This window comes from Eutrigla gurnardus, assembly GCF_963514095.1.
Source record: "Eutrigla gurnardus genome assembly, chromosome: 7".
Lineage (NCBI taxonomy): Eukaryota > Metazoa > Chordata > Actinopteri > Perciformes > Triglidae > Eutrigla > Eutrigla gurnardus.
In genome coordinates, this window is record NC_139921.1 from 12,329,022 (window position 1) to 12,345,461 (window position 16,440).

The 16,440-nt window shown below is 43.1% G+C and overlaps 1 protein-coding gene across 1 annotated transcript; it reads right to left on the reverse strand.

Annotated features, from left to right (window-relative positions):
• Positions 1–581: 581 nt before the first annotated feature.
• Positions 582–16,188, reverse strand: LOC311016399 (SERTA domain-containing protein 4-like). The gene is given in 4 exon segments (XM_084014063.1): positions 582–1,243; positions 1,246–1,450; positions 12,441–12,580; positions 16,014–16,188. Coding segments are annotated over 4 exon segments (1,140 nt in total). The 5' UTR covers positions 16,168–16,188; the 3' UTR covers positions 582–602.
• Positions 16,189–16,440: the final 252 nt, after the last annotated feature.

Consider the following 16,440-nt stretch of genomic DNA (forward strand, 5'->3'; position numbering starts at 1 on the left):
TGAGAGATAGGATGACAGTTGGTTGTAGGCGGCACGTTCCAAGGTTTTAGAGAGGAATGAAGGAAGAGATACAGGTCTGTAGCTTTGGATGTCAGTAGCATCTAGGGTGGGTTTTTTAAGGAGAGGCTTCACGGTAGCTGTCTTAAAATCCACTGGAATGACACCTGAGGTGAGGGAGGAGTTTATCAGCGTGGTGAGGAATGGCAAGATGTCGTGTGAGATGTCCTGGAGAAGAGAGGAGGGAATCGGGTCGAGGGAGCAGGTGGTGGCACGGTTAGATGTAACAAGTGTGTGAACGTCTTCAGAGGTGAGGGGGCTAAAGCTGGTAAGACCATCAGAGTTGAGAGTTGGGGGAGATGTCTTCTGGGAGGGAATAGGCGTGAATGAGGAGCTGATGTCATTTTTGATGTCACACAAGTTTGTGTGATCCTGGAGTATATTAGACCATTCAAATAATGCTGACTTGGCATTACTATAGTTTTTGAAGCTCACACCTTCATCTATGAGGAAAAATAATCTTAAACTGATGACATTTGTCATCAACGTTATATTTTTTTTATTCTAACAAACTTAGAATTGAACTAATTTCTTGGAAATCACAATCATTGTCTATGAGCCCTGCGGTGCCAAACGCTGATCTTGTGGAGCTCCCTTTCTGTGGAAGTAGAGTCCCACTGACAAGGTATCACAACCTGCCCGTCTTCCTCCTCCTCTTCTTCCTGCTCCTGCTTTTCTTCCCCATCTGTCATGCAGCTTTCCTCTTCTGCCCTTGTGTGTGCATGACCTAGCAAGGGCCTAGTCCTACTTTTCTGGCTTGACTCATCTTTAACAACATCGAAGGAAGCCCTGGCTTCTCTTCTATCATCGCCTCCCTCCTCTTCCCTCTCTTCCTCCTCTCCATTTCCCTCCTCCTCCTCAACATCTTCATCCTCATCTCCATGCTCTTCTATTGCCACTGTCAACCCTAACTTACTATGGCTAGCCATCTGAAAAAAAGCAGATGAGTGTGGTGTGGACGGGCAGGTTGAGAGTGCTGTATCATACATGGAAAATGGGAGGTGGATGCAGTGTCCCGCAGCAGCTGCTGCTGCATAGATGCAGCAGCATGTCTGGGCACAATCAGGGCGTAGGTCCCCCTGTCCTTCACGGAACATTCGGAAACGCTTGCGGAAGGGTGGTCCGGCTTGAGGTGCTAAGCAGATACTGGCTACTGCTCCATGGAGAGCTTGGTGAGGGGGGTTAAAGCTGGTGCCGGTACGCCATTGGTAAATCTTGGGTTGGGAGGGAAGCACCAGTCAGTGTTCTGGAGCAGAATCTCAGCTCGCAGGCACCGAAGGAGGTTGTTAACAAGGACGGAGCGTCGTAGGAAGGCCTCAGGGACGTCAATAAACCGCATCTTCTCCAGGGAGAGTTGCAGCACCTGGGCCCGCTCCTCCAAGACTGGTGCAACCTGAAGGACATTGTCCCATTAGATCTATGTAACTTGTACAGTTACTTTAAAAAGCCACAGAACAAGATTAGTTTAGATTGCATTGTACAACCAATACTCAGATCACTTGGAAGAGAAAGCATGAAGATCTATTTTTTGTTTTTGTTTTTACTATTAATATTAATGCAACTCAAACCATCTTTCAATGTAATCATACCAGAAGGAGATCGTATATCAAGATATCGTGATACCCAATTACATTGTCTAAATTGATAACAAGCATATACTAACTCTTTTGCACTACAGTTCCTAATTAAATGATAACATATTTGTCAATTTTACAAACCCTTGGGTTTATTTAATATAGACTATTTTTCAATGAACAGAAAATATGCTATATTGAGAAATATATCATTATCAAGATATGAAATTACCTTTATCGGAAAATACAAGATTTTGGCTATATCGCCCAGCCCTATGTGCTTGTGAATTAATCCCTTTTGCAACTATCATGCTTCGGAGACATTCGCTGTGATGCTTGTCTGCAGCAATTTTTGTCACAATAAGTAACAAATTATATTCCCATTTTCTACAGTACACTATATTTACAAGTGGTGTCAGGATTTGATTTTTAATAATAAAATGTAAAAATAATCAGCACTGACGGCCATGTCATTCTTAGACTTGATTGCTAGTCTTGATTCATGAATTCATTGGTTTTGTTCACTATCATTCACATTTTCAAGATTTTCTTTAAGATAACAGGCTACATGGGAAGATATGTGATATACCTTTGGAACGTACCACACTAAAACCATATGGTCAATTAATTAAAAAAAGTTTTATGATATGACAATAACATATTTCACCAAACAACAAAAACTGTTTAGGTTTTGTTCTGTGCATTTTGTTTTCTCTCTCCCCGTCCCTTTTTCTGTTTCTCCTTCACCTGCAGAGCATAGCTGCGTTTCAATAACGGTTTGAGTCGCCCTCGCTCACTTGCCCTAAGCACTTGCCCTCGGGGGAATCCCCGCCGCCATCTTAAGGGCTGTTCCAATTCCCTGAACAGCTGAAGTGAACTCCGTGAGATCGACCCTTGAGGGCTGAGTGATCGAGTGAACAACGATAGTCACTTCAGAGCTGTATATCACCCACAATGCATTGCAGTGGTGCACGAAAAATATGTCCATGCGGTGGCGATAATGAACCTCAAACACCATTGTCTGCTGTCTATTCACCACCAAGGAAGAAGAAAATGAATTAAAGGAGGCAGCACGGGCAGGTACTAATTGTGCAATTAGACTGTCTGTGTTGCAGAGTCATGGCAGAGCCCAACGTTTACAAGTGTAAGTATATAAGCTTTTGTCACAAACAAAAGAAAAAGAAAGCAAAATACTTGTATCTAGCATTTTATTTTTCTGATGTCACATTGTTTGCTGTGCATTCTGTGTGATTAAGGGATTGTGTCCATATTGTTACAGGGTCTGATGAGGACACAGAGCTCCTCATAAACCTCAGAATGACAAATCAAGATATCTTTACTGGCAAAAGAAATGCCTCAAAGCTGGCCTGGGAGTGAGTTTGTTTGTAACCTACTGTCGCATTGCATTTGAATGTAGTTCTGTTACTTATTACTTACCATTGCTTCTTTGTTGTGGTGCTAATTTTATTTGTGGGAGACTATATAAAGGTTTTAATGTAGGCTACCGTATTTTCTTGACTATAAGTCGCGTTTAGTTTGGCAGTAGCTCATCTTCATCTTCCTCACGTGCTATTCTCGCTGCGCTGTCGGCCCGTCTTCGGTCTCTGCTCCGATCCCGACCGGGCTCCGGACACGGACCAGAGACCCAGGTCCGACAGTGCAAGCGGCTGTCCCTCTCTGAAACAGAGGAGAGGTCGTCTTCACAGACAGTCCACAAATAGTTTCTGATCACATCCTCCGTTTGCTCCAGGCGACAGTTTTTTTTCCAGTTTTTTTTTTTACCCGCCTGTAGGCTATTTGATGTTGGCCTCAAAGCCCCGGCCATTATGAGACCCGGCTAGTAATTAAATGTTTGAAAAATAAATGCGACTCATAAACCGGTGCGACGTATGTTTTATTTTTCTCATCATGGCATATTTTTTGACAGATGCGACTAATACTCAGGTGCGACATATAGTCCGGAAAATACGTTTGGTGAGCATAACATAACTGTTTTATTGTGTAAACAGGACAATTGTACAGAAGATGGGTCTGCAGGGGAGGCTGACGGCAACACAGGCGGCCAAAAAGTGGGAAAACCTAAAAAAGAAATACAAGGTAATTAGTATACAGTAGCTATCCAATTGGTGAAACAAATTCACTCATAAAAAAAAAAAATAGACCGTGTTACTTCTGTTTTCTCCCCTATAGGACCTGAAAGCCCCCCCTACTGGAGCAGGAACCGATCAGGGGGAGGAAAAGGCAGACAGCTGGCAGTGGTTTCCCCTGATGCATGAGGCAATTGGGTCACGGCCATCAATAACACCACCTGCCCTTATTGCCTCATGCACAGGGGGAAATGAGCCACCATCAACGAGCAGCACTGCCACTGCCAGCAGTCTGCCAGGACCTCCAGAAACACCTTCAGCAGCATCCTCATCAGCATCAGCATCCTCATCAGCATCCTCATCAGCAGCATCAGCAGCATCATCATCATCATCAGCATCATCATCACAATCACCACCACAACAACCACATTCATCGCCACCCAAAAAAATAGCCCGGAGGGAACGTCTTCTTGACATAATCCTGAAGGAAGGAGAGAGGGATGAGGACCGCTTTAACCGATTGGAGGCACAGACGGACAGGCTTCTGAACATTTTTGAGAAGATGGTGGACAAAATGTAGGCAAATTGAGTTTGGAAACTTTTGTTTTTGTTTTGTTTTTGTTTCTTTTGTTTGTTTAGGCCCTGATGTATGCCTTGTGAGTTTAAGTTCAGTAATTAATCACAACACCCTCATTTGTTTTCTTTTATTTAGACATGAACATAAATTTCATGTAGTTTCAATCTTTTCTTTTTTTTTTAACTCAAACAGAAATACACCACATGTGGAAAGGAAATGTGGAAAAATAAATCTCCAAAGCATAATTGTGTGGTGTCTCATTCGCATTCACAATGTTTACATTAGGTAATCATGGTCCAGTAGTTGTTGGACCGGTGCGGAGATGCGGCCTGCCAGCCTTTCTCTAAGTGCTGCTCCACCGACCTCAACAGCAAGAGGGGCAAGAGGGATATTGTCCGCCCAAGCTTCCTGGACTGCGTCCTCGATATCCCCGACACCCAGGCATATGTTATGCAGTACAGCACAACAGGTGATGACAGATGGCACAAACATTGCGTCAACTTCCAGGGCCTTAAAAAAGATGCTGCGCCATCGAGTCTTCATCATACCAAAAGACCTTTCAATAACTGAACGGGCCCTGGAGTGACAGCCGTTGTAGCGCTCCTGGACCCTGGACTGCAGTGGCTCTCTGTATGGTGTCATTAGGCAAATTGGCTGCTCAATGCAGGGGTATCCACCATCACCTACAATGAAATAGCCTGCTGGGGGGTAGAGTTGACCTGTGTAAATAGGACTGTTCTTTAGCACACGTGTATCATGGACAGACCCAGGATAACCTGTAAATGTGTCCAAAAACCTGCCTCCACTGTCACACACAGCTTGGAGCTGGATGGAATGAAAGAGCTTGCGATTAGTGTAGTCCATGGAGGCAGGACCTGCAGGTGCCTTTATTCTGATGTGGCAGCCATCAATGGCACCCACACATGCTTTGAATGCCTCATGTTGTGCAAGGGCAGCAAACCCCTCTCCTGTTGCCTCCAGCTCATTTGGTTTGGGGAAGGTGATGCAGTGGCTCCTCTTCTCCACTATTTTTCCTGCCACCTTATGGACAGCACGGAAGACACTTGTCTTCGGGGAACCAAATGCCCGGGAAACAACACTGTAAGAGGCCCCATGAGCCAGCCAGTACAAAAATAAAAGAACTTCAAAATCAGGTTCCCAGCCATGACTTTTGTTGATGTCAAGCAATTCCATCAACATGTTTATGGCATCACGTGACAGACGGAAATCCCTCTTTGGATCCTCCTGGGGATCCAAATATACTGCCATCAACGGTAGTGCTGTGTTGATGACGGCATAACGAACAGAGGGTGTCTGGAAAAAATAAAATCAAAACTGTATCACAAAAGAATGCACAACAAACTATGCTTTCTTCTCATTTATTATATTATAGAAAATTGTTTCATGTCATTTCATTCAGATTTATTCCATTCATGGTATACATTCTCACATAGTTGCACATATTTACATGATGTACACATTGTCACCATAAATAAAAAGGAGCATGATGACGAAAACTTATAGTACCTGCCCCTCTCTATTGTTACAATTACATTGGCTTACTTCAACACCAATATTGTACTCTGCTTCAAAATATGAAAGATGATGAAACATAGTAGTGACAAGAAAACAAACAAAATAGCAGTAGGCCTAGACACCACTCGTCTATCTATCTTTCCTTTTTTCCCTTCTTTTTCTCTCCTTTTTTGAAGATGCTTATCTTGTCTTTTTTAAACATTTTTCTTAAACTGAGACATACTTGTACAACTTTTCAATCCCGTGCTTTGTGAACGCCATAGTTTTACACCAGCAACAAACATACACATTTGTTTTAAGCTTAACCTTGCAAATGAATGTTTAAAATCAAGCTTCAGTCTGTTGCCCCTTTCCTCCAATTTAAACAAGTTTTGTAAATGTTTGGGTAATGATCTGTTCTTTGCTCTAAACATTGTTGCTTGTAACGTCTATCCTACATGACTTTAAGTGTTGTGTTTGTATTGTTTGCCTAATAAGTAGCCTATCAGGAAAAAAACCCTATCTAAAACTAAAACTAATGTCAACTAAACTTAAAGTAGGTTAAACAACAAAACTGTCTACAAATTATAAGGTAAAGAAAAATAAATAAATAAAGAATTGCCTGAACAAACTTTTATACAAAACGAATAATTCTGATAATTACCAGGTGCCGACGTATTGCCATCAAGCGTAGAATACGTCTTCGTCTCAATGAAATGAGTCTCCGCATATTCTGTGTAATTTGGAATAGGCAGTATAGCGCTACTCCAACAACGTGTGGTTGATTCATGATTGTCTGGGCTGTTAGTGAACGAGGGCAGGTGTGTTCCATTTACCTCTTTCACTCCCCCTCCGCCCTCTTTCCCTCCGCCCTCCAAGTGGCCTCCGTGTGACGTCATAGCAAGGGCTGAGGGCAAGTGAGCGAGGGCGACTCAAACTGTTATTGAAACGCAGCCCATGTGTGTTACAGGAGGCGTGGTTGGTTTCAATAACTGCAATAACGAGGCACACCTGTTCCCAATCATCATCAGCTCTCCATAAAAGCCTGAGCCCTCCTTTATCAATAGTGTGTCAAGCCTACGCAAAGTGTGGAATTTATCTACTTGTACTTGTTACAACGGGTAGAAAAGGGAAACTTAGACACGGGGGGTGAGATAGAGAGAAACAAAAAGGTGAGCTTTATTTAAGGTACAAAAACAGTCACAGGGGACAAAATGCAAAGTAGCAACAAAAACCAGTAGGGCAAAGTGCAAAGAAAAAGGCAAAGTTCAAATCAAACATGGAAAACTGAAAACCAGAAACATACCTCAAAGGGACTTAAAACCGGCAGGAACATGAACAGAAGTGGACAAGAGGCAGACAGATACAACGACCCGACAAGGAGTGAAGGGAAGACACTGACTAAATACACAGGGAGGCAGGGAGTTGAGGAGGGACAGGTGAAAGACAATAGGGCAGGTAGGGAAATAAATACGAGAGGGTGGGGAAGTCAAGATAGCAGGAACTACAAGGACAAGGAAGTACAAGACAAGAGGACTACAAAATAAAACAGGAAACCATCACTACAAAAACCCACAGTCATGACATGGACAAGACACGAAAGACAAGACAGAATGACTACAAAAACCCTAGAAACCAAAACGACAAAACCCACAGTCATGACAGTACTTAGAAATGTGTGTAAATATAAGCACAGTAATGACCATGCTTACACTCAGCATCTTGTGGTAGAATAGGGGACCTGCATATAGAAAGCATTGCGAGTGTCCCTGTGCTGGCCCTCTGGCCTTATTTCTGCTCTATATTAATGCCCGTTGTTTCTTGTGTCTTTACAGATATGTGACGGTTCGCTGATCATAAGGCTGATTGGGCGCCCGGTCACCTTAAATACCTCCTTCGCTCCGCCCATTGGGGGGCGAGCAGCAGAGCCACACACTGGCACACTGGCAGCTGGGTTGTGGTAGGGCCTTCGTGTGGAAGGCCGACGACCGGGCGGCACTCCATTTGTCCTTTTGTTTGTTCTTTTTGCTTATTTGTTATTTAGAATGGCGCATATGTTTTGTGCTGATTGTACTAATAGTTGCACATGTTGAACGTGGGAAATAAAACTTTTGTATTGGTAAAACCTTGTCCACCTCTCCCTTCATATGTTGCCCTCTTTTAGAGTGCGACAGTCCCAGCATGCAACAGACATGTTCCGTATTTTTTTTATTAATAATTACTCATTAGTATTTTTGTGTAGTTATGAACAGACATGTAGCATAATTGGTGTCAACATCTATAAAAGACACCTGTGACAAGTATTTGAAAATGTAACATTGCTCATCTTGCATTAGTGGAAGATTTAGTAAACAATGCGCTCTGCAGCTTGTTTTTCAGAGCACGCTGATCTGTTTGGTGAGAGCACGGAGTTGCTTCTGAGTTTGAAACGCTTCCCGAAACAGATATTGCTAGATTCATGCCGTAATTTGGGACCGATGTTGGTGGGAGAAATGAAGCGAGCGAATGCCATTCCTGTTCACATCTAAGTCTGGTTCACCATGCGTTTTTGGCCACTGGTACGTTCCAGCGCGCTGATCGATCTCAAATGCCCAAGATAGAAATTTCCCTGGACCTGAACTACATCCACTTCCCTTACAGGAATCCACAACAAGCTGAGATCAAACGGGGATTTCACCAGCCATTGCTGGATTTCCAAATATAAATAAAAACACGTCACACAACGAATGTAATAAGGTCAATAGAAACATTTTTCATTCCATCAACCCTCTAATAATTTACCTGCACAAAGTGAACGGAACAACAGAACCTCCATTTCGGTTGTGGAAAAGTTTATTTTCTTTGTTTTCGTGCAACCTTATTACAATGCACAGACACATATTCATGTGACAAGTTTTCTGCAGTTTTCAGTCTCTGATCTGGGGTATGATTTTAATTTGCAATCCTAACAAATAACAACAAAAAGTTACACACAATGGCAGGCTATTGGTAAGCTAGGCTGTGGCATTTTTGAAGGCTGCATGTAGGCAGAGGTGGCCACAAAAATGGCCATTCCTGTTTTTGACTTCAAAGGTTGAAATTGAAAGCTATTTTAATTGTGACACCCATAAACATTCTAGTGTAGAATGTATCCACTATACTATATAGTGTCCTCAGAAAAACCCATAATGGAACAGAGAAAACTGTGTCATTGCATCATGTCATATGGGGGACTATTGGTTAAACAGTGATTTTGGAAACAGTGGCTTGGTCTTTGTACCATCTTTAAAATTACTTTATGATAGCAAATTATGGTCAATAATAATTATAATTAAAACTGCGAGCAGTATCGTGACGGGCCCGAGCTCATATGCGGTCGTGGAGTGCCTGCGGTCACAGGGCAGTGTCGTGGACGCTGCCCTTGGCGCGGCCGCCTCTCCTGGCGCAAGTCGAGACACAAGCGATGGACACCGAAAGGCATCCGTCTGTCTCGTGCGGTCGTGGAGTGCCTGCATTCACACGCGTGGCAGCCGCCTACCTGTGCAGCAGCCACCTCCTCGTGGCGCGAGTTTAGACACAAGCGATTGACATTTAAAGCCATCTGTCTGTCACATACACACATGTTCATGCCTTCCTGACATCTCTCCTCCTCCCCCTAGTGTGACCTCTCCTCCTCTCCCTGTGTCCTCCTTGCAAGGTGAGATGAGAGGAATTAGTTATAAAAAAAATCAGGTGTGGCTTTAACTTGGAAAAAGTGAGTAAATCAATGACATTTCCTGTCACCAGTAGGTGGCGCTCTGACAGAGTGAATGTCAAAGTGCAGATGTGTTCAGGAAGGAACTCTAATCAAGTGTGCAAAGTTTGGAGCAGATCAGAGAACAAACACTGAAGTTCAGCTGACAGCAGTGTGAGATGCATGTAAAGTGTGTCATCTCTCCTCTCTGTGTCCAGGCTGTAATGAGAGGAATTTAAAAAAAGGAATTAAAAGTGGCATGACTGTTGATCTGGTGTGATCCAAAGTGAAACTACATTTCAGTCACAGAGCTCACACACATGTTCATGCCTTCCTGACATCTCTCCTCCTCCCCCTAGTGTGACCTCTCCTCCTCTCCCTTTGTCCTCCTTGCAAGGTGAGATGAGAGGAATTAGTTATAAAAAAAATCAGGTGTGGCTTTAACTTGGAAAAAGTGACTAAATCAATGACATTTCCTGTCACCAGTAGGTGGCGCTCTGACAGAGTGAATGTCAAAGTGCAGATGTGTTCAGGAAGGAACTCTAATCAAGTGTGCAAAGTTTGGAGCAGATCAGAGAAGAAACACTGAAGTTACAATAGTTTGGATGTTAATGACAGAGTTCAGCTGACAGCTGTATAAGATGCATGTAAAGTGTGCATCTCTCCTCCTCTCTGTGTCCAGGCTGAAATGAGAGGAATTAGTTATAAAAAAAATCAGGTGTGGCTTTAACTTGGAAAAATTCACAAAATCAATGACATTTCCTGTGGCCAGTAGGTGGCGCTCCGACTGTGAGTGAATATCAAAGTGCAGATGTGTTCAGGAAGGAACTCTAATCAGGTGTGGAAAGTTTGGAGCAGCTCTGAGAACAAACACTGAAGTTAAAATAGTTGGGATGTTAATGACAGAGTTCAGCTGACAGCAGTGTGAGATGCATGTAAAGTGTGCCATCTCTCCTCCTCTCTGTGTCCAGGCTGAAATGAGAGGAATTAAAAAAAAGGAATTAAAAGTGGCATGACTGTTGATCTGGTGTGATCCAAAGTGAAACTACATTTCAGTCACAGAGCTCACACACATGTTCATGCCTTCCTGACATCTCTCCTCCTCCACCTAGTGTGACCTCTCCTCCTCCCCCTGTGTCCTCCTTGCAGGCTGAAATGAGAGGAATTAGTTAGAAAAAAAATCAGGTGTGGCTTTAACTTGGAAAAAGTGAGTAAATCAATGACATTTCCTGTCACCAGTAGGTGGCGCTCTGACAGAGTGAATGTCAAAGTGCAGATGTGTTCAGGAAGGAACTCTAATCAAGTGTGCAAAGTTTGGAGCAGATCAGAGAAGAAACACTGAAGTTATAATGTTTATGGCAGAGTTCAACTAGCTGTGTGTGGTGCATGTGGAGACGTGTGCCATCTCTCCTCCTCCCTTTGTGTCCAGGCTGTAATGAGAGGAATTAAAAAAAGGAATTAAAAGTGGCATTGCTGTTGATCTGGTGTGAGGCAGATTGAGCTGCATGTGAGATTCACAGTTCCCCATGTGTCACTGATAGATCTCTGACTCCATCTGGTGGTCGCTGTGCGCCTGTGTCTCTCCCCTCTATGCTCCCCGAGTGAAGATTGAGTGAAAACCTGGCTGATTTACACACTTGGCTAAAAACATTTTTTTTACCTACTTTATCATGACTTGAGGCGGTGGGTCCAAGAGGCTTTTTTGTACAGCTCCACTTGGGCTATCTAGGAAAAAATGTTTCATGCGTGTACGCCCTACCTAGAGGGGGGGCTGTTGCTCAGAAGATGGGCATAAAATCGGTCACATTTCATTTTGCCATTAGGTGGCGCTCTACCTGTCAGTTAAAATTGCAGTGCAGTTGTGTTCAGGACGTGATTGTTAACAAGCATGAATATTTTGGAGCAGATCGGAGAATAAACGGTGAAGTTATAACAGCTTTAATGCCTATGGCGAAAGTTAAAAATAGTAGCGCAGTCAAGGCGTCGCCGTGGCCACGCCCCTAAATATTCTGGACATCTTTGGCATACTTTTTGTCCGTAAGGCCTTTCCAACAACATATCCAATTTTGGTATCGATCGGATCAACGGTATAATCAGTTTTTGATTTAGCGTGACCCCTGTGAATGGGCAAAAACAGCCAAAAACGGCCAAAAATGGCACTTTTTGGAAATTTGTGGCAGCGCCAAACATTACCCAATTTTGATGAAACTTGACATGCATGTTCTTTGAACCTATAACAACATAGGTTTCTAGTTTCGTAAATTTAGGGGCAAAAGTTATCGAGTTATGCTAATTGCATTTTGGTAGCCCCACCCTCTAATGTTCATTGGCCGATATCTTCTGATAACATGCATATTTTCGAAACATTTGTGGACCACCCCCTCAGCTAGGTCTAACTTCCTTTTTTTCATAAAATCCAAGATGGCGGAAAATTTCGGTAGGCGGACTTTGGTACTCCCAATGGCGTTTTTGTAGAGGAGACTTGTCTGCACATGTGTGCAAAGTTTCATGACAATCGGACTTAGCGTGCGGCGAGGATGGCGAATCTCCCACTAAGTGGCGCTAGCGAGCAACTTTTTCGTGGCCGAATGCGAATACGCCAAATTCTCAAATTTTTCGCCAGACCCTATAGACACTCCAATTTTCGTTAGTTTTTTTTCACGCTCAGGCCCCCAAAACGCAGGTCGAAGTTGTTAAAGAATAATAAACATTCGAATAACAATAGGGCTTCGCAGCCCGACGTTGTCGGCGCTCGGGCCCTAATTACGTAGTTTAATTTGCATGACCTCACTTAACAATAACAAAATCATCTAAGAGAGACATTTGCCTATAATTAATAGTATTGTGTTACCTTCTTTATTTACAGTCTACTACAGTTAGTGCTCTGAATGTAAGAATATGAGTGTGTCAATACTGACAGTCTGGCAGTACGTCCTGAAGCTGAATCGAGGCTCATCATCATCATCATCATCATCATCATCATCATCCACAAACTTCCTCTTGAAGTATGCAATCCTTGACACTGAAATATGATCAGGAACTCGTCTACAGGGGATTTCTGCAGACAGAACATATTTTAGTGTATTTTAATGACATACTGTTCTTGAAATCACTTTATTTGTCAAAACTGTTGTAAATGAATATAGAACTGTGATGTCATCATTAACGAATTGCAGATGCATTTACAGATGAATAAAATAAAACAGCTTTGAGTTAATGATATATGTGACCCGCCACGGCAAATTTTCGTTTTTTGCAGAATATGCAAGTTGAGATCATGAAGTAGCCACTCCATGTTTCAGACAACAGTATTGGTTGCTTTAAAAGTATACATTTGTAGTTTCGGAAAAAATCTGCAGTTGTCTCTGTCTTTGCTGGGGTGTGTACGGCGATGCAGTTCATTTCCATACTGATCACCATTGGCCATTCACGCACTGTTGTTATTTTTTCTGCAAATCAGCTGCACTTTAGAAGCGAAACACATGGCTCAGCGCCCGTGTCCCTCTCAGCGGATCAGCTGGAGCGGAAGATATCAGACGCTATATCTACAGTTACATGTCAACGGGATAAAGACAGCGAAATGGAGGAAATCCGTAACTTTGACTGCAAATGCTACGGAAGAAGAAAGGAGAACTCTCGCCTTAGAAGACATTCATGTAGCGACAAACTTTCTCAAGAGCTTACGTACAGCATACGGATGGATTCTTTAGCTGCTGAAAGAGAGCAAACGGTAGTTACATCAGAGATGACTGCATCCACCAAAAAGCTGCAGACGAAAAGAAAGTCCGCCCGGACCTCTTATTTCATCAGAGCCAACGAAGTCTGCAGGAATACTTTTCAGGAATATTTTTCAGTTTCTTATGGGGTTGAGTTTCCGTTAAGATCCAAGTTATCTAGCTCAGTACTGTCGTTTTAAAATTATACGAAACTAAGCTGTAATGGGAGGTTTTTGGCTCGTAATGTGGGCATCTGATTTAACAATAATGTGCCAAGAGGCCTGTTGGCATTGCTTGAATTGACCGTGATGCTAATAGTTTAGCAACTAGCCTACCTGAGGACAATAGGCTAGTCATTAGCACTAGCTACTTAGACGGTGCCTGCAGGCTAACAGATACCAGATATCACTGAGTGACATCTGTAGGGGGGAGGGCTTATCTGAATGAGATGCAAATGAGCACCATTGTGTTTCCTTTCTGGCCAGGTGAGGTGAGGTGAGATTTGCAAATCTTTCAGGCCAGTTTTCTCAGTGAACGGTTTTCAGAGAAGCATAGATTAAAATGGCCACAACTTCGTCAAATATTATCAGATCCATGTGTTAGACATCATTGGAAAGCTTAGAAACTACACTTTCAGAATCTGTGAATAACTCAAAATACCCCAAGGCCGACTTGTTCCTGGTTTTTCCGTGGCTGGTCACATATTTTTGAAAAAAACAACATTGCAGTCTAATCAGATAACAGTCTCTGATTAACTCTGATTAAAGGTATAACATACAACAATATCATAAAATAAAATATGCATAGACTGATACAACATAGTCTCTCCACGGTGTCTGCCTGTATTTTTCTTCTTTTGTTTTTGTGTTTGGGACTCTTCTGGGCATCAGTAAGGAGCATTTGGACCGACAGGGTGTGCAGCCCATTCTCATTTCCAGGGGCCTGTACTACGAAGCAGGATTTGTGCTTAGCGAGGTAACTTAAGCGTTAACTCTGGGTTTTCCGTCCTACGAAGCTGGTTCACTTCTTACCGGGGTAGATCGCCATGGTAACTTACGCTGTGGAGCTAACCTGCTCCGGAGCAGGTTATGTTCCTGATAAGAGATCAACGTGGAGAAACACACCACCTACTGACCAATCAGCTGTCTTGGTGCGCGGATATAAAAAAAAGAAGCTCGGTGGATCGTGAGAGGGTCTCGTAGGAGAACTGTGTACAGAGACCGGCAAAACCCTTTTTCTGTCCCTGACGATGTTTTTTATGAGAGATACAGATTCTCATCGGAGGGAAATACTTCTGTGTCAGCGTACAGCCTACTTACCACTTTGAATTATGTTTTTATATTTATTTGATTTGCTCCCAAGTTTACACCGCCGGGATTGCAGCTGAAAGAATGAGGCTGATATTGTCATAAACCACGTTATAAGAATACATCCAAGCAACAAATTAATTATTTTAAAGTTATATGTTTGGCCTTTTATTGCGGAAGGACATCATAAGAGTTAAAGTGACGAGAGAGAGCGACGACATGATTTAAAAGACAGCCTTAGGGCGGATTTGAACCGGGGCCGCTGCAAGGAGCCTCGTACCATGGGGCGGTAACTCTACCACGAAGCTATCAGCGAAGCTAAAGTGACCATGTAATCAGTCAGATCTAGTAGTGCCCTTATGATGGGGTAGTCATATTATGCTACTACTAGTACTATTAATACGACTTCCGCATTCACACAGTCGGCGAGTTTTTGCCAGCTGTCCTTCCTGCATTTGGCAGATGAAACGGTTGCATTTTGCCTGTATTATATGTTTAACTTCTTCGTATTTCTGTAAGATTATGGTTCACTCCTCGTACGTGAAATACGCCGCTCCGCTGCCGTAGACTGATCCATGTTTGTGATTGGTCAAATGCTGCAAACGCCACCTCTTTCATGTGCACGCGCTCATAGCTGGACAGGTAAACCCTGGGTTGAGTTAACGAGTTGATAACCAGCTTCGTGTGACCGCTTATCTCCGATTGCGTTTGTTAGGGTTACTTAAGCTGGATCTCTGAAAGATACCCTGGGTATGTTGAACTCGTTTCGTAGTACAGGCCCAAGGTCAAAATGCCACTGCTTTGTCGTGTACCAAGGCTCACAGACCTCACAGGCCTGACACAGTCATAGAGAGAGCAAGCAAGCCACAGCAGGATGATGTGTGGCATAAACTACATTCACACAAGTCTGGCACCTTCCCTGAGGTTTGTGAGGATGGGTTTATTTGTGCTTAAGAACATTACCGCTATGAAACAATCAGAAATAGTGTTTTATTCTTCTACTTCATGGCTATGTTCACACTAATGTCGGCCCATGTTTTCATTCACTCGACCAGCTCTCTCCCCCTCTCACTTGTTTGCTAGTTGAGCTGGGGCAAATTTTGAATGCTGTGTTTACAAACAGCAGCCAACAATGTGACTACAATATTAAAGGCAATACCTTTAAGCTTGAAATTAACCTCAACGGGAGCAGGGTATCTGCTGCAACCTCAATGCAAAAGTGCTGTACGCTTAACTACTGCACACTCCGATCTTACATTTTGACTGATGGAGTGCACCTTGAAAACTCTGACAGCAGGCCAATGAAAGACAAATACTGATGTATGGTTGGACAGACAGAAGGACTATTGGATGTGGTGCAAAATCCTTGCTTAACCATATCAAATAACTATAACTGTGCATTTGATTAAATCCAGATCACATAATTGACTTAATGATTTCAACAAACATCTGTGTTTGATGTCTGTACCTTGTGTAAATTGCTCTTTAGAGCTGCATGGTGGGGCAGGGTTTGACAAGCAGGTCTTAGTGCAACGCTCCGACTTCCATATAGGCTGGTATGTGGAGAGTGGAGGGTCTCCCTCTGGGTTCAGGAAAGGATTCATGGACAAAACTAGGGTCATCGCTCTCTCTGATTCAGGTCTGAAAAAAAGACAGAATGCAAATTAAGTAAAGGATTGAAGAAACAAATAGGCATGGGCCGGTTTTGCAAAGAGGTTTGATATTAAGCCAAACACCGGACCAGACCGGTATACCAAATTTTACCACTAGGTGTCACACTTGCCACATCAGCTCCTCGAAAGAGCATACATGTGAAGTGGCCCCAGACAACGTGGTAGCGGTAATGCACCTTTACGCTTGTTTGCCAACTGCCAAACACTTAAGAAGAAGAAGAA